The sequence below is a fragment of the Camelina sativa genome, chromosome 1, assembly GCF_030686135.1.
Source record: "Camelina sativa cultivar CO46 ecotype springtype chromosome 1, ASM3068613v1".
NCBI lineage: Eukaryota > Viridiplantae > Streptophyta > Magnoliopsida > Brassicales > Brassicaceae > Camelina > Camelina sativa.
The window spans coordinates 1,373,186-1,394,093 of record NC_141880.1 but is presented as its reverse complement, the minus strand read 5'-3'; the positions used below and the strand labels follow the sequence as shown (position 1 = coordinate 1,394,093).

The 20,908-nt window shown below is 37.2% G+C and overlaps 5 protein-coding genes and 1 pseudogene across 6 annotated transcripts; 5 read left to right on the top strand and 1 right to left on the bottom strand.

Annotated features, from left to right (window-relative positions):
* Positions 1–1,898: 1,898 nt before the first annotated feature.
* LOC104703303 (two-component response regulator ARR22-like) lies at positions 1,899–2,652 on the top strand. Its single transcript, XM_010419314.3, has 2 exons — positions 1,899–2,171; positions 2,332–2,652. The coding sequence occupies exons 1-2, from the start codon at positions 1,911–1,913 to the stop codon at positions 2,497–2,499; spliced, it is 429 nt and encodes a 142-aa protein (XP_010417616.2). The 5' UTR covers positions 1,899–1,910; the 3' UTR covers positions 2,500–2,652.
* A 155-nt stretch (positions 2,653–2,807) lies between these two features.
* On the top strand, positions 2,808–7,424 carry LOC104703294 (uncharacterized). 2 transcript variants are annotated; one of them, XM_087450178.1, is made up of 13 exons: positions 2,808–3,309; positions 3,526–3,697; positions 3,814–4,031; positions 4,148–4,208; positions 4,306–4,378; positions 4,459–4,536; positions 4,648–4,805; positions 5,044–5,212; positions 5,362–5,824; positions 5,915–6,337; positions 6,431–6,634; positions 6,729–6,862; positions 6,983–7,424. In XM_087450178.1, the coding sequence occupies exons 1-13, from the start codon at positions 2,926–2,928 to the stop codon at positions 7,176–7,178; spliced, it is 2,733 nt and encodes a 910-aa protein (XP_087306304.1). In that variant the 5' UTR covers positions 2,808–2,925; the 3' UTR covers positions 7,179–7,424. The 2 variants fall into 2 exon arrangements, with proteins under 2 accessions (XP_087306304.1, XP_087306307.1); XM_087450181.1 differs by lacking the exons at positions 2,808–3,309; positions 3,526–3,697 and having other exon boundaries at positions 3,972–4,031; positions 4,282–4,378.
* Positions 7,425–8,334: 910 nt separating this feature from the next.
* On the bottom strand, positions 8,335–9,647 carry LOC104699510 (F-box/kelch-repeat protein At4g33290 pseudogene; annotated as a pseudogene).
* A 473-nt stretch (positions 9,648–10,120) lies between these two features.
* On the top strand, positions 10,121–17,379 carry LOC104699567 (putative UDP-N-acetylglucosamine--peptide N-acetylglucosaminyltransferase SEC). The gene is made up of 27 exons (XM_010414931.2): positions 10,121–10,657; positions 11,067–11,212; positions 11,310–11,408; positions 11,490–11,540; positions 11,658–11,774; positions 11,897–11,953; positions 12,374–12,493; positions 12,610–12,672; positions 12,762–12,840; positions 12,947–13,056; positions 13,149–13,202; positions 13,275–13,342; positions 13,422–13,524; positions 13,614–13,816; positions 14,213–14,309; positions 14,435–14,506; positions 14,595–14,671; positions 14,763–14,964; positions 15,227–15,394; positions 15,497–15,607; positions 15,712–15,798; positions 15,900–16,027; positions 16,179–16,261; positions 16,347–16,452; positions 16,569–16,715; positions 16,808–16,928; positions 17,012–17,379. The coding sequence occupies exons 1-27, from the start codon at positions 10,507–10,509 to the stop codon at positions 17,123–17,125; spliced, it is 2,934 nt and encodes a 977-aa protein (XP_010413233.1). The 5' UTR covers positions 10,121–10,506; the 3' UTR covers positions 17,126–17,379.
* Positions 17,380–17,513: 134 nt separating this feature from the next.
* LOC104699359 (small ribosomal subunit protein uS9z) lies at positions 17,514–18,368 on the top strand. The gene has a single exon (XM_019244255.2). It carries the CDS (start codon positions 17,750–17,752, stop codon positions 18,188–18,190), a length of 441 nt encoding a protein of 146 aa, XP_019099800.1. The 5' UTR covers positions 17,514–17,749; the 3' UTR covers positions 18,191–18,368.
* A 1,337-nt stretch (positions 18,369–19,705) lies between these two features.
* LOC104699265 (germin-like protein subfamily 1 member 6) lies at positions 19,706–20,828 on the top strand. Its single transcript, XM_010414621.3, has 2 exons — positions 19,706–20,043; positions 20,119–20,828. The coding sequence occupies exons 1-2, from the start codon at positions 19,917–19,919 to the stop codon at positions 20,673–20,675; spliced, it is 684 nt and encodes a 227-aa protein (XP_010412923.1). The 5' UTR covers positions 19,706–19,916; the 3' UTR covers positions 20,676–20,828.
* The last annotated feature ends 80 nt before the right edge of the window (positions 20,829–20,908 follow it).

Sequence of the window (20,908 nt, the reverse complement as noted above, 5' to 3'; positions counted from 1 at the left end):
GTTGAATTATATGACTAGTTCTAGTGTTAACTGAAATACATATGTTGTTTGGTCTTAATTTTCTTAAAAATGATATATCGCAAATCTGACTATATTTATGTTCCGTATATATGTTATTTAGAAAACAAGGATATCTTTTTTTACAGATACTTTTAAATATAATGAGAAATATTTTCACTATTCATAAATACTTATCTCTATATATTTTTTTTCAAAAAGTAATTTACATTTCGTATTATTATAGTTCCAATAACATATACTAGCTAGAAATAGAAACAAAATTAAGATATATTTCTTTTTGTTATCTGCATACTTTCAAATGATTTCCTCCAATACTATATATAGGTCATAAAGAAGAAACAGCATATCTTTCTTTGGATTTGATAAGGTTGTGGAAATAAGAGTAAATTCTATTATCAACGGCTTATATCATCTTAGCTAAATTTGATGATTAAGCATTGTGTGGTATACATTCATAAGTACATATACTGATGTTGCACTATCTATAGTTGTGGAATTTGCTACTTTGTAATGGACAGGTTTTACAAAATCAAGGTTTAAACATTTATACGTTTCGAAATTCATAGCTATCATGATTTCCATATACTCGAAAAAAAATATGGGAAGCAGCTATCTATACAGGCGGCTGATCAATTAAGTCTAGACATTCTATTACACATATTTTCTACTATCAAGAAACTATGGGTCTTGGAACTACTCCTTAGGTTTGATCGAAGTCAGAACATATGCGTCAGAAATTTATTTTAAACAATAGAAGAATGAATTTAAAAGCTTTGAATGTAAGTGTCTAAAGTGGATTATATTCGACACATTTGAGTTGTTTTGAAGCATCTACTTTGTCTATCGAATGTTCAAAATTTTTAATATATAGACAAACCAATGTTTACTTGGCTTTTCAGGTGCATTGGTTTGTTTCGGAAATGCTTGAGAGCTCCAAAAAAAAAAAAGTTGAGTTTTCGAACTTTCCTCATACCTTAGGTTTTGATTAGAGTTCGAATATATCCTATATACCATCGCTTTTTTTGAGATCACGATTTGATTAGATAAACAAGAGATTAGTGTTTTGTCTCTGTTTCTTTATGTCCTTTTAGCTAAGATGCATTTGTTGTACGTGGCTCTGTTTCTTTTAAGCATTTGTCTCCACTTGCTCTGTTTTTGTCTTGGTTTTTTACAATCTGCCTATTCTTTGATTTCTTTATTTCTGTAAGACAATTAAAAAATAAAAGAAAAGAAAGAAAATTAAAGATTAAAAAGGGTGTAGCTCAAGTAGTTGTGTTTCAAGAATAAAAATATTGTTTTTTTTTTTTTTTTTAATTGCTTATATGTAGCATCATTTTGAAAAAGTTGTAAAAAACGTCATGAAATTTGAGACGATCTAGTAATCAATTATACTTTGAGTTTCATATATATACTTCTACCATGCTACCAAAATATATAATAATATATATACTTCTCTCAATTCTCTATATTGACATAATGCAAAAACCACAATTCACATCTCCATAACAATACTGCAAACTGCAAAGTAATATATGCGACTCTCACATTTTTTGTGTGTTTTTTTCGGCGCAAAAGTCTTCAAACACTAACTCATGTCGATGCTTTTTTCTCCAATACCGTACCCTAACTTAAATGAGAAGCTATACACATACTACGTACTAAAAGGATACTACTATTCTAAAACCTTGGTTTCCTTTTTTTTTTTTGTCTAAGTGTAAATTTTAATCGACAACTTCCTTTAATTTTATTTTACTTTTCTCACAAAAACTTCAACACGTACGTATTCCTAGTAACTTTCCTTTTTCCAAAAATCATGCTTCGACATGATTCGATAATATATATATACAATGTGGGTTCTTGTTGTGCCAAGTGTTTCTATAGAAAATTCGATGACAAAGAAAAAAGAATCAAGAGGAGATCAAATAATGAAGAAGAACATGTCGTTGATATATAAGAAGAAACTAACGGTGTTGATCGTTGACGAGGATCCATATCGCTGTGGAGATTACATGGGAATCATTCAAATGGCTGGAGGATTTGCTTACATGACGAGAAACGCCGAGGAGGCGGTGAAACTCCACCGTGATGGTGATTATTACAACCTTATAATCATGGATATGAATGATATGTCTCTCATCGATGGAGTTCCCGTAAGTTTCTTTCATGATAATCCTAATTAATTAACGCCCTAAGTTTATAATTTTAAAAACCCTAATTATTTAATGTCGACTGTTTTGATCGTTCACTAGTAGTATGATATCGATACTAATTTTTTTTTCCTTTTATTTGGTATTTTGGTTATTCATGCAGCTAATCAAGAAGCTAGGAGACATGAAGGTGACGTCAATGATCGTGGGGGTGACGTCGCATGAAGACGAGAATAAGGCATTCATGGAAGCTGGAGTTGACCACTGCTTGGTAAAACCCTTAACCTTTGGAAAAATGGATCCGATCATTAACCAGCTCAAAAGCCTATGATGACGCGGTTGACCACTAGATCAACTTTTTTTTCTTTTGTCTTTTGTATTTATTAATTAACCAATTATAATTTCTTCCGTAAGAAGATAATTTCTTAAATTAATGTCTATATGTTATTTTATTTTTTTAAGTAATGGTATCTCAGATTACAATTTATTTTCATGTATTTTTGCTTATGTTATGTCACGATTTACGAACATGCTCGGAAAGCATTTCGAATTAACGAAATTTCGCTTGGTTTAGTCCGGTTATGTGAGCAATCTGGTTCGATAAAACTAATAAAATTTGGAAGACAAATTTATTCACGTGATCTGCACATGATCATCGTCCCCGTTTAATTAAAAGATAAATTTCAAATTCCTTTATCCATTCATTCCCCAGTAACAAAAAAAAAAAATCTAAAGACTTTGGCCGAAACAAAAAAAAATGTCACTCTTCTTCCTCAATCCTCCATTTCCCTCAAACTCAATCCACCCAATTCCTCGTCGCACCGCCGGTTTATCTTCTATTCGTTGCTCAATTTCTGCGCCGGAGAAGAAGCCGAGGAGGAGGAGGAAGCAGAAACGCGGCGAAGGAGGAGATAATGACGACTCCTCCTCGTCTTTCGGAAGCGGTGAAGCTGTCTCAGCCCTGGAGAGGAGTCTCCGCCTCACTTTTATGGATGAGCTTATGGAAAGAGCTAGAAATCGAGACACTTCAGGTGTATCCGAGGTTATCTATGACATGATTGCTGCTGGGCTTACCCCTGGACCTCGTTCTTTCCATGGCTTGGTCGTTGCTCACGCTCTTAACGGCGACGAACAAGGCGCGGTAAATGAAAGATGTATACTTTATTTCGTTTAAGAAGTCACTCAATGCTAAAAGCCTAAAACTCTTATCGGAATTTGCATTGTTCTGCTTTATTGAACTTGAGCTATGGTTTAAGACTTTTAATCCAAATTGGAACTTTCCTCTTTCTCGTAGCTTTTTGGGTGTGTTTGAAGTGAAAGATGAACACTTTTCTTTGTTTGGTGTGTGTGATTGTAGATGCACTCGCTGAGAAAGGAGCTAGGTGCAGGCCAACGTCCGCTTCCTGAAACAATGATTGCTTTGGTTCGACTCTCTGGTTCAAAAGGAAACGCTACGAGAGGCTTAGAAATCCTTGCCGCTATGGAAAAGCTTAGCTATGACATTCGTCAGGCTTGGCTCATTCTTGTTGGTATTCTCTCTTACCAAGACTATTTGTTAGAATCAAATGCTTGTATTTCTTTTGTGTCTACCATGCTTGGGGTTATTGAGTAATCGTTTATAATTGGATTGTGGTTTTCTTAATAGAGGAGCTCATGAGAACCAATCACTTGGAAGATGCAAATAAAGTTTTCTTGAAGGGTGCTAGAGGTGGGATGAGAGCAACTGATGAGCTTTATGATTTGATGATTGAAGAAGATTGCAAAGCTGGAGATTATTCTAATGCCTTAGACATCTCGTACGAAATGGAGGCAGCTGGTAGAATGGCGACAACCTTTCATTTCAACTGTCTTCTTAGTGTGCAGGTTTGTCATGGTGTTTTGGAAAGTATACTCACGCTTCTTCTTTGTCTGGTTAAGATGGTTATGCCTTTTTTCTTTCTTTTTATCAAATATGATTTTTCTTTGCTTCCATTGTGTAGGCTACATGTGGGATTCCCGAGGTAGCTTATGCGACATTTGAAAATATGGAGTATGGCGAAGGTTTGTTTTCTTTTTCAGCTGATTCCTGCTTCAAATGTTTTGTTTAGTTGTTGTGTAATGGCTTCTGAAACAGGTTGATGTAATCTTAATTTGATAGTTTTTATGAAGCCCAACACTGAGACATATAACTGGGTGATTCAAGCCTATACAAGAGCCGAGTCATATGATAGGTAATTCATATGAGGTTTATTTGCACACATTCATCTTAAAAGTGGACAAAGTTTTAAGTAGCCTGTTGCATGAATCACAGGGTTCAAGATGTTGCTGAACTACTTGGAATGATGGTTGAGGACCACAAACGTGTGCAGCCAAACGTGAAGACTTACGCGTGAGAGAATCTTTATTTCATTCTGTCTTGCACTCATTTATACCCAGTTTGCATTTCAACCCGTTCTATTGTATAACCCCCTAATATGATCTGTATAATGATCCATTTCAGCCTCTTAGTTGAGTGCTTCACGAAATATTGTGTTGTGAAGGAAGCAATTAGACATTTTCGAGCGCTGAAAAAATTTGAAGGAGGAACGGTAGTTTTACACAATGCAGGGAACTTTGAGGATCCTCTCTCTTTGTATCTTCGGGCTTTGTGTCGAGAAGGTACGCATACACTTCTACCTGTGTAAATACTATTATGCAGAGGCATATGTTGAACACCTTCTGGGACATTGTGAGAATATATTATTAGAACTATTTATAATTATGGTTCTCTATTTTTATACTTTTATGTGTTACCTTCATTTGTTAATTTTTAGGACATGTGTTAGTGACAAGCTTTTTTTTCTTCGTTCCTTGTAAATTTACTGTCTTTAAACGATACTCTCTATCTTTGAACCAGGAAGAATTGTTGAGCTCATAGATGCTTTAGATGCAATGCGAAAAGATAACCAACCTATCCCTCCACGAGCCATGATTATGAGTAGAAAATATCGAACACTAGTCAGCTCATGGATTGAACCATTGCAAGAAGAAGCTGAACTTGGCTATGAGATTGATTATTTAGCAAGGTAAAAAACTGGAGTTCTGTGTCGTTTGACTCTAACTTTTTACAAGTTATATTCTAATGCTCTGTTCTAATTGTCTGAAAGAAAGTATGTGTTCTTTCACTTGTTGTTGTCTTGATATACTAAGATTCGCACTCTGTAAACATTTTTAGGTACATAGAGGAAGGGGGGCTTACTGGTGAGCGCAAGCGTTGGGTACCTCGAAAAGGGAAAACTCCTTTAGATCCCGATGCTTCTGGTTTTATATACTCAAATCCTATTGAAACATCTTTTAAACAGAGATGCTTTGAAGATTGGAAAATTCACCATAGGAAGCTCTATAGAACCTTACAGAGTGAAGGTCTTCCAGTTCTAGGAGATGTATCAGAATCTGATTACATGAGAGTGATGGAGAGATTACGAAACATAATAAGAGGTCCTGCACAGAATCTTTTGAAGCCGAAAGCAGCAAGCAAGATGGTTGTTTCAGAGTTAAAGGAAGAACTTGAAGCTCAGGGTTTGCCAATTGATGGAACAAGGAATGTTCTTTACCAGCGAGTCCAAAAAGCAAGGAGAATAAACAAATCTCGAGGTCGACCTCTTTGGGTTCCTCCAATTGAAGAAGAAGAGGAGGAGGTAAATTTGTGCTCCTTTCTTTCAGTTGGGAAAACATGTATCTTGACTCATAGTACTCACGCATGTAATAAATCTCATATTTATATATAGGTTGATGAAGAAGTAGACGAATTAATATGTCGAATCAAGCTACATGAAGGAGACACAGAGTTCTGGAAACGTCGGTTTCTTGGAGAAGGCTTCATTGAAACTTCAGTTGAATCCAAGGAAACAGCTGAAACAATAGCTACAGGTGAGTCGGAGAACACAAGTAAAGATGTTGCAAAAGAAGCTGATGATGATGAGGATGATGATGATGAGGAGGAAGGGGATGAGGATGATGATGAAAATGAAGAGGAAGAAGTGGTAGTTGCAGAAACTGAGAATCGAGCAGAAGGAGAGGATTTAGTTAAGAATAAGGCAGCTGAAGCTAAGAAGCATCTTCAAATGATTGGAGTCCAACTCTTGAAAGAATCTGATGAAGCAAACAGAACAAAGAAACGCGGGAAGAGGGCATCTCGTATGACACTTGAGGTGTGTTTATGTATATGTTTATGAATTGATTAGTCACATGTTCATGAATAGGATATTTTAAGCGTGTTTGTCAATGCTAACTACATTCATCAGGATGATGCGGATGAGGATTGGTTCCCTGAGGACCCATTCGAAGCATTCAAAGAAATGAGGGAAAGGAAAGTATTTGACGTGTCTGACATGTATACAATAGCAGATGTTTGGGGTTGGACATGGGAGAAGGATTTTAAGAACAAAACTCCAAGGAAATGGTCACAAGAGTGGGAAGTCGAGTTGGCAATTGTACTCATGACAAAGGCAAGAGTCCCTTCAAACCTCTAAATCATTATCATATAACTTTTTATGATCAATGCCAATAATATAACAATAATAAACGTATGAGTTTGTGTAGGTGATTGAATTGGGTGGAATTCCAACTATTGGCGATTGTGCGGTGATATTACGAGCTGCTTTAAGAGCTCCCATGCCTTCAGCCTTTTTGAAGATCTTGCAGACGACACACAGTCTTGGTTACGCTTTTGGCAGGTAACTCAGTTACAACCACTCTTTTGGGTTTAGTCATTTAGAGAGGCTAGCCTAAGGCGTTCAATATGACTAAACTTGACTATAAACAATGACATCTGAATACCGGGTCTATTATTGCAGCCCGTTGTACGATGAGATCATCACGTTGTGTTTGGACCTTGGAGAACTTGATGCAGCCATTGCCATAGTTGCAGATATGGAAACCACAGGGATCGCTGTCCCTGATCAAACCATTGACAAGGTCATATCTGCTAGACAATCCAATGAGAATCCCCGGTCTGAGCCTGAAGAACCACCATCAATAGTAAGCTCTTAGTTTATCATATCTTCTTCTGCTGCTTTCTGTGAAGCTCCCTATAACATACATAAATCAGAAGACGCAGCTGAATCTGTATTAGTTATCAAAGTTTTGTTCATTATCTGCAAAGAAAGGGAGAAAACCAAATAGAGAGTTTAATTTGAAGTACAAGTGTAATTCCCAGAGTAGAACAGTCTTTACCAGTGTTGAACCAGGTCCCTCCAGTCTGATGCTTAATTCTTTTACTAGTGTTGAATTTCTCTATATAAGAAACACAAATAGCTAGAAGCAGCTGAATACAAGAAAGCTTAATTTTACTAGAACTGTACAAACTGAGTATTTAGACCGAATCTGAACCACAATTATATTATTTTAATCGAAATCAAGACAATGAGATCTCTGTGTAGAGTAACTATAAAGACTCTTTTACGACTCCATAAGGATAAAGAGCCAGAAGGAAGCTGTTTGATCATCATGATTCTCAACATAGCTTTGGTGCTTATAGAGGAAAAAAAAGTATTACGACAAAGAGCAAACAGATTTTTCATTGCATAAGACAGGAAGAAACAAATTAATTAATGATAGTAATCTTATTCAATGAGAAGAAAAAGAGAGTAAACGAAAGACCTAAGCTAGGTTTTGAAAGACGCGTTTTCTCGATTTATAAGTTTCCTGCTTGGTTCGCTTTATAAAGGCGGCAAGTCTCAAATGTTTTGGTCATATCGACGCTTTTCTAGGATGGTTTTTCGTTTCCTTTTGCCTCCAATATGTTGTTTGATTTGCACTGAACTTGGAACATAAGGGCAAAAATGTTGACTAAATGTTCTTTCGGCGAGCTCTAGGAGATCCAATTTTTTAAAGTTCCCATCCTCTGCAATGATGTTAACTCTGTGGCCAAGACTGTGATCAAAACCCATGGAGACTTTCTTGTCCTCGTCGATGAAGAAATTAATATAAGAAATTAATAATTGAATAGTTGAATCTTCTAGGAAATATAATATGACAAAATTCTATAAAAATTCAAAGTTCTTTTTAGAAAAATAAAATTGTCAAAGTAGCATTTTTCTATGGTTTTTTTTTTTAATATATCTGAATAGTTTGACTCTTGGTATTTGACCCTGAATAGTTTGGATCCATAAAAGAGTAGAGTAATCTTTGTTCAAAGAGAAGAAGAGAAAATGCAACTATATCCCTCGTCCTTTTCCTTCCATCATCCTCTTGCTTGATTCGCTTTTTGCAAATGCGTCAAGTCTCAAACATATTTTGATCATATCTGACGCTTAATTTTCTAAAAGCTTTCTTGTTTCCTTTGGCCTCTTGCAGGTTGCTTGATTTGCACTGAACTTGGAACATAAGCGCATACATGTGGCCGACAGTTGCTACAGTCAGGTTCTCCGACATCTAATTCTCTAAAGTATCCACCAGCATCTCCAACGATGTCAAGTGTGTGGCGGTTCCAATGTCTTTTTTTATTTACACACATGACGACTTTCTTCTCCTCGTCGATGAAGAAACTGCCTTTTATACTCAGAACGTGAGGTTCCGTATCCACTGCCAAGAACTTGCTCCATGACACATTTTGGGGCTCAATCGTAGTTGTAATCCATATGTCATTCTCATAAGGATTTACGTCTTTGTGTGAAAGTAAAGCCGCAAGCTTCTCTTCTCTAACAGAAGATAAAGTCACATAGTCAGCGAACCCGGCACTAAACGGCAGATGTAGAAGCGGACCAAATCTCTCACTTGTATAATCAAAACAGATTATGTGATCGTTGATTCCATGGTTTCTTTCCACTCTTGAGTACCTTTCTGAATCACAAAAGTAAGTGTATCCCTCAAGGGAAACGCCACGGTTATGAAACAATATACGCCAATGCGGAGCCCTAACATCAAGATCCGTCCATAAATCAGAGTCAAAATCATAGATTTCATACCGTAAAAGGTGTTTATAGGCATAATCTATAAACCTCAACAATTTGTAGCTATGACAAGATTCCTTATTCTCGTATCCGAGAGCGTAACTGAAACTGTCGTATTCATCTAAGCGGTTGCGGTAAGTACATCTAGGTTCGATCCACCTTGTTTGCCCCAAATACGGATTCCAAACCACAAAACTAGTACCGTATTTGGAGATGCATAACACTAAACCTTCGTAGTGAAATACTTGAGATATTGCGACTTGATCTGAATCGTTTAAGCAAGTGAGTTTACCTATTTGCTCTGTAGATGGATCAATGTCAAATCCTTTAAAGACGACACGAATTAGAATGAGATTGCAATCCATCAACATGATCATTCGAGTCTCCCCTTCACTTGTTGCTGCTGCTTCTTTACCAATCTGCAACTTCGTAAAGCTCGAACTTTGGGATAAAGTGTTCAACGTTCTGCAAGTTAATCTCACAGCTCTCATAGACTTCATGGGAAGTCTAGAAACAATATCCGCTACCAAATCCATTGGAAGACTTAAGATCGTCATCTTCTTCTTCTTCATTCTTAACTATTAAAAATTCAAAACCCTTTTTCTTGAAGCAGAGGCTATGTGTATAATAAGATACTTGAAGACTAAACAAAACCCTAAATAGATTTAGGCCAATCGTGGGCTTCAAGAATTTATGTGGGATTTATTTACTGCATGATATCACATAAGAAGACCAATTTCATTTTATATTATACTAAAATTACTAATATTTTTGTTGGCCGATGTAGTATATGCATTATACTGTACTTATTTAAGGAAGATTTGCATTGAGAGAGTAAATATTTTGGGAGAGGTAATTTAGTTTGTGTTTTATTTCCTCTCAAATATTCACTATTAAGGTAATTAATCAATCAGAATAACGTGTTTTTATTGTTGGCACATTTAATGCGTTTTGATTCGGGATGTATATTTGGAAAAACACAGATTTGTTTTGATGGGATTGTAGATTACAACCTTTGAGAAGTAAACACTGTTGCGTCTTAGACACGTGTTTACTAAAAGACAAAAGGATTTGGTTTTGTGCCCATATTTTTGTTGACTCTTTGACCTGAACCGTAGATCAACGGCGTTGAAATATACACGTGTCAAACATTGAAGTCCAATTATATGTGTGCAATCTTGATTGGTTGGAAAAAAGGAAATAGAAAAAAAAAGCAAAATATAAGAGACAAAAAGCTAAAGAGGAAGAAGAAAGCTAAAACAAGCTTTTATTTTTTTTTTTTTCGGGGAAAAGGAATTTTGATTTAGGGTTTTTGCCCTTTTCTCATCATCTTCTTCTTCTCATCGTTTTGTTTTTTTGATTCTCCGGCCAAGTCCCGGAGACTTGTGATCTGTGGTGGAATTGGTGTTTAATTTAATCAAGACGCGATGATCTCGTCTAAGAACGGAGCTGCGATGATCTCTCGACCTGTGTTTCTTTCGGATCGAGTTGATGAACTCTTCTCTAGAAAGCTTGATTTATCTGCTTCTTCTTCCTCTTCTTCGAGTCTTCTCCAGCAGTTTAATAAGACTCATGAAGGTTCTGATTTGTCTCCCAACTTTAATTTTTGTTTGTTTGTGTGTGTGTGTGTGTATTTGCTTTGTTTATTCGCAGCTGAATTGATTCTGATCCTTGTGTGGTAGCTTCCATCTTTCTTTTTTTTACTATGAACATTAGGTTTTGCGATCTAATTTTCCAATTCTAGGTATGTGAATATTCAAAAGATCTTAGATTTGGTGAAACCAAACTTGCTACTAACTGCAATTTGTGATTTTCTTCTTTGACTTTTGGGTATTCTACTTTTGGCCGTGCAAAGTGTTTTAGCTTTGGTTATTTTGGTTTATTCTCGTTTTGGGATAAAAAAAAAAAACAAAAAAAAGCTTATTACTTTTTTGTTTAGTTATTATCTGAGCTTTTGTATCTGGTAACTGTAACTGTATTCGTACAGGTGATGATGACGTACGCCTGGGTCTTGCTCATCAGCTTTACAAAGCAGGCGATTTCAAACAAGCTTTAGAGCACAGCAACATGGTTTACCAGAGAAACCCATTACGTACTGATAATCTTCTTCTTATTGGTGCTATCTATTACCAGGTACTGTTTTTTCTCCTTATCACATTAGTCATCATTATTACTCTTTGTTTTCAATGAATTAGTTTGTTTACTCGTGTATTATATATATGTCCTGCAGCTCCAAGAGTATGATATGTGCATAGCTAGAAACGAAGAAGCTCTTCGTATTCAACCTCAGTTTGCTGAGTGTTATGGAAACATGGCAAACGCATGGAAGGTGAATGGCTTGGACTTTGGTTGATCATTTTTGGTTATTGCCAGTATATAACTTCTTATATCTGTGTTCTGACTTTTCCAGGAAAAAAGGGACACTGATCGAGCAATCCGCTACTACTTAATTGCAATTGAGGTTGTGCTATATGCAGTGCTTCTCGGTTTCTTCTGTTCACTTCTCAACCTATAATGCTTTTGTTACTTTTTCTTCATTTTCCTCTTGCTAATACTTTCTTTTTGATCTAATTCTCAGCTGAGGCCTAACTTTGCTGATGCTTGGTCGAACTTGGCAAGTGCATACATGCGTAAGGGAAGACTCAGCGAGGCAACACAATGCTGTCAGCAGGCCCTCTCCTTGAACCCACTTCTGGTAATATGATTTATGAGCCTTCTATTTAAGTTTTCACCGTTTCCTGTCTCGCTACTTCTGGGATATTCACTGTCTAGCTTCTTTGGTTCGTCTTCTCACCTGGTAATTTAAAATTTTCTCAGGTTGACGCACATAGTAATCTGGGGAATCTGATGAAGGCTCAAGGATTGATTCATGAAGTAAGTCTTGTGGATTGAACTATTTTAAGTTATTCTGTTCCTGTATTCCAGCACTAAAAAAATATTATCTGCAATTGTCTTGTGATTTAGTTATGGATTGGATGTGGCCTCAATGTTACAATTGATTGATTAGAAGTTTTTCATTGCAGAAGAATTTGTAATTGAATCAAAATAAATTATATCTAAATGGACGGTGACGTGATGCTCTAGTAATATAGCATCACATCTGTAGTCTATTTACGGGTTTATCAACTGCAAGTACTAATAGATGCATTCATTTTTCTGTGTTGTACTGTGTCATAATCCACAATCAATACAGACATCAAGTTGTTACTGAAAGGCAAGCAGGGATGATCGTCAGTCTTATAGTCAGTATCTTCTGCCAGAGTCCAAATAGTTAGAATGTAATATTTTGTGCAGGCATACAGTTGTTACCTTGAAGCTGTTCGCATACAACCAACATTTGCTATCGCATGGTCGAATCTTGCTGGTCTTTTCATGGAGTCAGGTGATCTCAATAGAGCCCTTCAATACTACAAGGTATGTTTCATTCTGTCCTAGAAAAATCCTATCGACATAGTGTAATCTGTGCGTTTTTTCCCCAGTTTATATTCTGTATGCTTTAACTATGTTGGCTGATTTTCTTAATTTACCAGGAAGCTGTGAAGTTGAAACCTGCATTCCCTGATGCATATTTAAATCTAGGAAACGTGTATAAGGTATGTTTACGTTTAATGTATTAAGATATGTTCAGGTTGAGTATCTGGACAATTTTAAAAACAAAATTTTATTTTTCTTTGTTTTTAAGGCTCTCGGAAGACCTACAGAAGCAATCATGTGTTACCAGCATGCCTTACAGATGCGGCCAAATTGTGCAATGGCATTTGGTGAGTGTTATTTGATCAACTAAATGCTTAGCTGAAATAAAATATACTTGCTCAAGTAAATGCGTGATGTCTTATTCATTATTGACCTATAACTATTAAAATGCAGGCAATATAGCCAGTATATACTATGAGCAAGGTCAACTAGATTTAGCAATTCGACACTACAAGCAGGCTATCTCCCGAGATCCCCTATTTTTAGAGGCTTACAACAACTTGGTTAGCATTAATCCTAAACATTATGTTGTGTTTTTATCTGAACTATATTTCTTGTATTCTAACATGATCTTTTTTGTATTTGCAACTTGAAGGGTAATGCATTGAAGGATATTGGGCGAGTTGATGAAGCTATCCGATGTTATAATGTATGTGTGGTTTCCATCTGTGACTTACTAGTGAATTTGCATATTACTCACAAACCTGTGGTTATACTGCAGCAATGTCTGGCTTTGCAACCAAATCATCCACAAGCGATGGCCAACCTTGGAAATATTTATATGGAGTGGTACGTGCTCCTTTCTTTCTTCTTGCTGGATAGAAAATATTATAAATTACCATAAACTCCATTTCACAACGTTGAACAGGAATATGATGGGTCCTGCTTCCTCATTATTCAAGGCCACTCTGGCTGTAACTACAGGGCTATCTGCTCCGTTCAATAACCTTGCAATAATTTACAAGCAACAGGTGGTTATGTGCTCCATTATCAATGTTTAATCATTTTTGTAGTCTTGTCATGTTTGACGAATTTAGCTTGTTTTGCTCCTTTACTGCAGGGAAATTACTCGGATGCTATATCCTGCTATAATGAGGTTCTTCGTATTGACCCATTGGCAGCTGATGCTCTGGTTAATAGAGGGAATACTTACAAAGAGATTGGGAGGGTAACCGAAGCAATTCAGGATTACATGCATGCTATTAATTTCCGGCCTACAATGGCTGAAGCTCATGCGAACCTGGCCTCAGCTTACAAGGATAGGTAACCATTGTCTGTATCTTGTATTTATTATGTATTTCAGGCACATGTTCAAATACCGTTTACTTAAACAATATAGCAAAAATATCTTTGCCCTGAAGGAAAATATCTTACTCAAGAAGAATTTTGTGTATTTCACCGTTCTTGAATAGCTTATGGTGTCATATTTCTTAAAATTATTGACAACTTTCCTACTTCACTAGAAGCCTTTGTACCACTACGTACAGTTTTTAAGGTGGTTACGTGTTAGGCTCTTGTTTTCTGGGATTTAGAACATTCAAGATGTGGCAGTATTACAATGAGTTAATGACCACCTTTTCACTGCGGAGATAGTATGTTCAACCAGAAAAATATTTGTTTTTCTATTTATTTATTTGTTGGACCTTCTTGCATAAGCAGTGGGCATGTGGAAGCTGCCATTACGAGCTATAAGCAGGCCTTGCTACTACGACCAGACTTCCCAGAAGCAACGTGCAATCTTCTGCACACCTTGCAGGTATTTCTTTTTCGTAGTTTGATATCACACGTTTGATATGATAGCTTCTGTCTCTATTTCCTAGCTCTTGTTTACTTAACCTTCGTCTTCCATTAATGTTTTCTTTTTTCGTGCTGCTGTACCAGTGTGTATGCTGTTGGGAAGACCGCAGCAAAATGTTCGCTGAAGTTGAAAGCATTATTAGGAGGCAAATAAATGTAAGTACTTACGGCACACAATTTTTTTAATATTTTGTATGCTATTACAGATTAAGGTGATGACATATCCTATTGATCCTATCTTCAGATGTCGGTCCTTCCAAGTGTCCAGCCCTTCCATGCGATAGCATATCCTATTGATCCTATTCTTGCCCTTGAAATCAGGTTTGAGACTGGTTTTCAATGCTCCCGATAGTACATGTTTATTTTATATTTGTGTATAAGCGTAATCCTTAGAAATCCCCTGTATTTTCAGTCGTAAATATGCTGCACACTGTTCCATAATCGCTTCTCGTTTTGGACTACCTCCTTTTACGCATCCATCTGGGCTCCCTGTAAAACGTGAGGGAGGATTTAAGAGATTAAGGATTGGATATGTGAGCAGCGACTTTGGTAATCATCCATTGTCACACCTCATGGGATCAGTGTTTGGGATGCACAACAGAGAAAACGTGGAGGTTTGTACCCTGCATTTGGATATTTAATCCATTTCTTAGGTCTGCTCTGATTTTATGGCGAGAGTTAGGTTTTACAGCCCAGTGTTTTGTAGTGAGGCTATAGAATTCGTGCATGCTAGGTTTAGTTCTTCTGATGGGAGAATTTATGGAACCGATCAGATACTCTGTGTGGAATATAGGAATATAGTAATTGATGGTATATCATTCTATATCTGCCTATCCTGTTTTGGGATTTCAGCAAAGCAAATCACATTTTTTTCAGGTTTTCTGCTATGCATTGAGTGCAAATGATAATACTGAGTGGAGACAGCGTATCCAGTCAGAAGCTGAGCATTTCCTGGACGTTTCTGCTATGTCATCTGATGCTATCGCCAAAATTATAAATGAAGACAAAATCCAGATCCTCATTAATCTAAACGGTTACACCAAGGCATGCTCTAAACATTTCAGAAACGTTTTACCCTGTAAAGGTACCCAATACCATTCCTATGGAATTGTTTTTGGTAACATTTGCGTGGTTTAATCTATGCAGGGGGCTAGAAATGAAATTTTTGCCATGCAACCTGCACCGATCCAGGTTTCATATATGGGCTTCCCGGGTACTACTGGGGCAACCTATATTGACTATCTAGTGACTGATGAGGTTTGCAACTGAATTAGAGTTTTCCAGATTTATTCAGAACATGTTCTTTCCTTCCAACCTTCTTTTGTCTATGTTATAACTGGTTACTCTCTTTTACTTTTCAGTTTGTGTCTCCTCTGCAATATGCACATATTTACTCAGAGAAGCTGGTCCATCTTCCCCATTGCTACTTTGTCAATGATTACAAGCAGGTAAGCTCTGAGAAAAGTTATCTCTACTATTTTATTTGTACATTTTCATCAGTTCCGCAGTCATTTATTACAAAAACTCATTGTATAAATGCTACTAGCAGAAAAATCAGGATGTCTTGGATCCAAATTCTAAGCCCAAGCGATCAGATTATGGACTTCCCGAAGACAAATTCATATTTGCATGCTTCAATCAATTGTACAAAATGGATCCTGAGATCGTTAATACTTGGTAAATGTTTTCCCTAAGCTTTTTGAGGTTTGTTTTGAAATTCACGTATGTCACTTGACACCATCATGATAGCGTAAATCACACTGTGTAGCTCGTAGAGACGTAAACTTATACATTCGCAAACTGATTTGTTTTTCTTTTTGTTTTTAAGGTGCAACATTCTTAAACGAGTACCCAACAGTGCTCTTTGGCTTCTCCGTTTTCCAGCAGCTGGAGAGATGAGGTTTCGCACATGTATGTGTGGTTCCATCATTAGCCTAGCCTTTTTTTTCTTTCTTCCTGCGTCTTTTATAACCTTATTTTCTGACATGGTATCCAGATGCTGCTGCCCAAGGTGTACAGTCTGATCAAATTATCTTCACTGATGTTGCCATGAAGAGTGAACATATCAGGCGAAGTGTCCTTGCTGATGTAATCCTCGACACGTGAGTTCTTTTGCCTCTCAAGTCGTTTTCATCTGTACTTAAAAAATATATTTTTAAAAACAACACAAAACTATTTTTGCACAAGTTTACCTTCCCCTACCCTGTCCCGTCATTAGGCCTCTGTGCAACGGACACACAACAGGAACAGATGTGCTGTGGGCTGGTGTACCGATGATAACATTACCACTTGAGAAAATGGCAACTCGAGTGGCTGGATCACTCTGCCTTGCAACTGGTCTGGGCCATGAGATGATAGTTAACAAGTACGTCTTAGCACAAACCAACTTGTAACTATGTTCAGTGTCCTCTGTTTTCATGTATGTTGATGAGATATTCATAAACAATTGTGAAACAGCTTGGAGGAGTACGAAGAGAAGGCTGTCGCTTTGGCACTGAACAAACCAAAGCTTGAGGCACTGACTAAGGAACTGAAGGCTACCCGCTTAACCTGTCCTTTATTCGACACCATGCGCTGGGTTAGTCGGGGAAACACTTTCTGTCTCTATTTCGTCTCTCCTTTGGTTTGTTCCTCTTAACCAAAGAGTTCTCTTGGTTGCAGGTGAAGAATTTAGAGAGGTCATACTTCAAAATGTGGAACCTCCATTGCTCTGGACAGCAGCCACAACACTTTAAGGTGTTAGAAAACGACCTAGAATTCCCATATGACAGATGAACAATGAGGGAAAGAAAATTAAAAAAAACACAGGAGAAACCGGCATTGTAAATAAAAAAAACCCGAAGAGAATTAGTAGCAGAAAGATTGATAAAATTATCAGAGGTAGAGAAGATTATTATTATTTGAGCTGTGTACTATATATAAAACAAGCTGGCTGTGTTATCCTATGTTTTCCATTAGCGGAACATGTGGAATATCTCAATGTAACATTACATAGAACATATATATATATATATCCATCATTTGAACCATCGTTTAGGTCCGCAAATCTGACAACTTCTTAACCAAATATGTACACCCATCTTGTAAATCTGAATCTGGTGGTTGACCACATTACCAGTGTCATAGTGAAAGCCAGCATCGGTTTGCCAATCTTCGAAATTGAACGAAACCCCCCGCCCGGTTAACCAGAAAATCCAGCCGATTTATCATATCCATATATAAGAGAGCCCATGGTATTATTACCCTACATTAATGGGCCTTACAATTAGGCCCATAACCACATGGACCTATAAAAGCCTGATGCTTCTTTTATACATGCTGAATTAGGGTTTTTTGTTCCTTCTTCTCTCATATATACGATTTTGCCGCAGGGAAGCACACAATCACGAAACCCTAGCTATGGCGACCCAACCGGCGAAAGAGTCCGTTCAATGCTTCGGAAGGAAGAAGACGGCCGTTGCCGTCACCCACTGCAAACGTGGTACTGGTCTGATCAAGCTCAATGGTTCTCCGATCGAGCTTCATCAGCCAGAGATCCTCCGATTCAAGATCTTCGAGCCAATCCTTCTCCTCGGAAAACACCGTTTCGCCGGAGTTGACATGAGGATCCGTGTCAACGGTGGTGGTAACACATCCCAGGTGTACGCAATCCGTCAGAGCATTGCAAAGGCCCTCGTTGCTTACTACCAGAAGTATGTGGATGAGCAGTCGAAGAAGGAGATTAAGGATATCTTGGTGAGGTACGACAGGACTCTACTTGTTGCGGATCCGAGGAGGTGCGAGCCGAAGAAGTTTGGTGGTCGTGGTGCTCGTGCTCGTTTCCAGAAGAGTTACCGTTAAAAAATACTACTGGTTTGCCTTTTTTTTTTTTTTTTGTTTCTCTATCAAACGTTTTGGGAGTATGAATGAATATGTTGAAATTGTGAGACTTTTAGATTCTATTTTGCGTTTATTTTAATGGGTTATTGGATAATGGTTACTCGATTATCTCTGGAATTGATAAATTATGTCTTGATCACTCTTCTTTTTACTCGTTACTGTTTGTGAAAAGTGTCTGGCTTGTCTCCTGCAACGTTGATTGATGATATTGACTTTAGAGTAGCTCTGCTCAAGTAATTTCCCCAGCTAGTTTTTGATGCAATTTGTCTTGCTAGAGAAATGAAAATAATTTTCTTGTATGAATATTTGATAATTGCTTTCGGATTTTTAAGTTTGTCATGTGTACTGTTGTTTAAGCCATATTTTTCGAGAAAGAGTTTGATGATGATTTGGTTTGGTAACTTCTGTACTTCTGTTTTTCATTCATGGAACGTAACCTTGTTGTTTTTCTTGGAATGAGAAACAACTGAAATTTGTAGAAAGCTAAGAATTTGTCGAGCCTCTGTGTTTATGGATTTGTTTACTTAGAATGCTATTGATTCTTCGTTTTCCCTGGCCCGTTTACTCTAATCTGATGCGTTGATTGCTGAATCAATTACTAATCGCCCAACCGCTTGAAACGAAAGCTAGTCTGAGCGTTCGACTTTGATTTTTAGATTCTAGAATATACGAACGACCGAATTACCCTTAAATTGTTAAGGTTACCCTCAACTTTGAAGCAATCCTCTTCGTTTCAAAAGGTCAATACCGTCATGCCGTCAACAATGTCGCTAGACCTCGACACTGCCTTCGGTCAAACGTTCCTTGGATTTAGGTCGAACATCTCTTATCTTGGTGTAAACGTTTAGATTGTATCTTAGAGATTGCTCAAGTCCACTCCCCTCCTCGTTCAGGAATGTCAGTTATCGCAAGAAATTTAAGTTTTATAAATGCTGAAGCCTTGTGGAGCTCCCCTCTTCTCTATTGGGAATCTTTACTACTATCACTAAAAATTTTCATATCTTTTGGTATAGTCAAGCTGGAAAGTCTTCTCATGGATTCTAGTCCTTGGCTTCGGTGTCTACAGTTTGTTCAACCTCTTCTCATGGCTTCTTCGTCTTAGCATGTCATGTGGTGTACGAATCTTAGAGATTGATCATGTTCGGGATGAAACTGAGACCTTCATCATAGACATCTCGAAACTCAACAGACAGAAGGAGCCTGCCTAGTACGTACGATTTAAAAACAGAGAGAACAGAGAACTCTGTTTGAAAGTAACTCAAGAAGATGATTTAGGTACAGTGGGGATGAAGTAGATGTTTATAATTACATTTGTTACCGAAATTTAATTACGATGAATACTGTGGTCATTGTTAATCAGTAGAGTTTGTGTGTGGTTTACGTTCATGATCGTAAATGTGCGGTGTTTTTAACTTCTAAAATTAAAAGAAATTTATGGCTAATGCTTGGTTACATGTTAAGTGTCTACTCTGATCATCAAAGCAAATCAGAATCACAATTACATCAAATATTCAATGTTACAGCTCAAACATTTAGATCATCAGTAGTAGATTGATGTAATTGACTTGTAACGAAAAAATAACATGAATATATATTCAATGAATTTATCTGTGCTATATAATTAGCCTATATGCTTCTCATCTAACACTCTTTGTACCCAATTTTTTTAATTAGAACAAAAGAAATCATGGAATTGCTTCTTCGCCTCCTTGTAGCTCACGTTATCTTATTGGCTTTATCATATTCATTTGTGTATTGTTACGATCCAAGTCCTCTTCAAGACTTTTGTGTTGCTGCCAACGAAACTAATGGAGGTATAATCTCTATTATAGTTTAGTGTTCGGTCTAGTATCTCTTTAGCTTCCGCTATAACAAGTCTTTTCTTGCAGTTTTCGTGAATGGAAAAGTGTGTAAAGATCCAAAATCAGTAACGGCAAATGATTTCTCTTATTCGGGATTAAACATCCCCGGAAACACAACCAGCTTCATCGGTTCTAATGTCACAACGGTGGATGTCAACAAAATCCCTGGCCTCAACACCCTCGGAGTCTCCCTCGCTCGCTTAGACTTTGCCCGGGGAGGTCAAAACCCACCGCACATACATCCACGCGCCTCTGAAATACTCATGGTCACCAAAGGAACACTCCTGGTTGGGTTTGTCTCTTCGAACCAAGACAACAACAGACTGTTCTCCAAGGTTCTTAGAACAGGAGACGTTTTTGTGTTTCCCATTGGTTTGATACATTTTCAAATGAACGTTGGGAGGACAAGGGCGGTTGCGTTTGCTGGGTTTGGGAGCCAGAATCCTGGCACGATTACGATCGCAGACGCGGTTTTTGGATCGAGCCCTTCGATTCCTCGAGAGGTTTTGGCAAAAGCTTTTCAGTTAGACGCTAACTTGGTTAGATTTCTCCAGATAGTGTATGGTCCTGCATTATGGTCGTAGAAATTTTTTAAGGTAATAAGGTTTTAGAGGATTGATGATAATATAAATAAGGAGGTACATCACATGTTTGGCTACAAATTATTGTATAACTTTGTAAGCGGGTAAATTAAAACAAGATATTATGTGTTAATAGATTTTTTTTTTCAACACCAACGTAAGGGTTTACTAACATTTTAAATCAATAAATAAGGCATAAAAAATGAATTTGATTATATTTGTGTTATTAATACACC

What these genes read in the sequence shown, in the direction of transcription:
- LOC104699265 (XM_010414621.3), top strand. Translation starts at nt 19,917, where the DNA reads ATGGAATTGCTTCTTCGCCTCCTTGTAGCTCACGTTATCTTATTGGCT. An exon ending in TGCCAACGAAACTAATGGAG is followed by an intron (nt 20,044 to 20,118) that starts GTATAATCTCTA and finishes CTTTTCTTGCAG; the next exon opens with TTTTCGTGAATGGAAAAGTG.
- LOC104703303 (XM_010419314.3), top strand. Translation starts at nt 1,911, where the DNA reads ATGACAAAGAAAAAAGAATCAAGAGGAGATCAAATAATGAAGAAGAAC. An exon ending in CTCTCATCGATGGAGTTCCC is followed by an intron (nt 2,172 to 2,331) that starts GTAAGTTTCTTT and finishes TTATTCATGCAG; the next exon opens with CTAATCAAGAAGCTAGGAGA.
- LOC104703294 (XM_087450178.1), top strand. Translation starts at nt 2,926, where the DNA reads ATGTCACTCTTCTTCCTCAATCCTCCATTTCCCTCAAACTCAATCCAC. An exon ending in CAATTGTACTCATGACAAAG is followed by an intron (nt 6,635 to 6,728) that starts GCAAGAGTCCCT and finishes GAGTTTGTGTAG; the next exon opens with GTGATTGAATTGGGTGGAAT. An exon ending in CTTGGTTACGCTTTTGGCAG is followed by an intron (nt 6,863 to 6,982) that starts GTAACTCAGTTA and finishes CTATTATTGCAG; the next exon opens with CCCGTTGTACGATGAGATCA.
- LOC104699567 (XM_010414931.2), top strand. Translation starts at nt 10,507, where the DNA reads ATGATCTCGTCTAAGAACGGAGCTGCGATGATCTCTCGACCTGTGTTT. An exon ending in ATCTAGGAAACGTGTATAAG is followed by an intron (nt 12,673 to 12,761) that starts GTATGTTTACGT and finishes TTTGTTTTTAAG; the next exon opens with GCTCTCGGAAGACCTACAGA. An exon ending in TAGAGGCTTACAACAACTTG is followed by an intron (nt 13,057 to 13,148) that starts GTTAGCATTAAT and finishes TGCAACTTGAAG; the next exon opens with GGTAATGCATTGAAGGATAT.
- LOC104699359 (XM_019244255.2), top strand. Translation starts at nt 17,750, where the DNA reads ATGGCGACCCAACCGGCGAAAGAGTCCGTTCAATGCTTCGGAAGGAAG.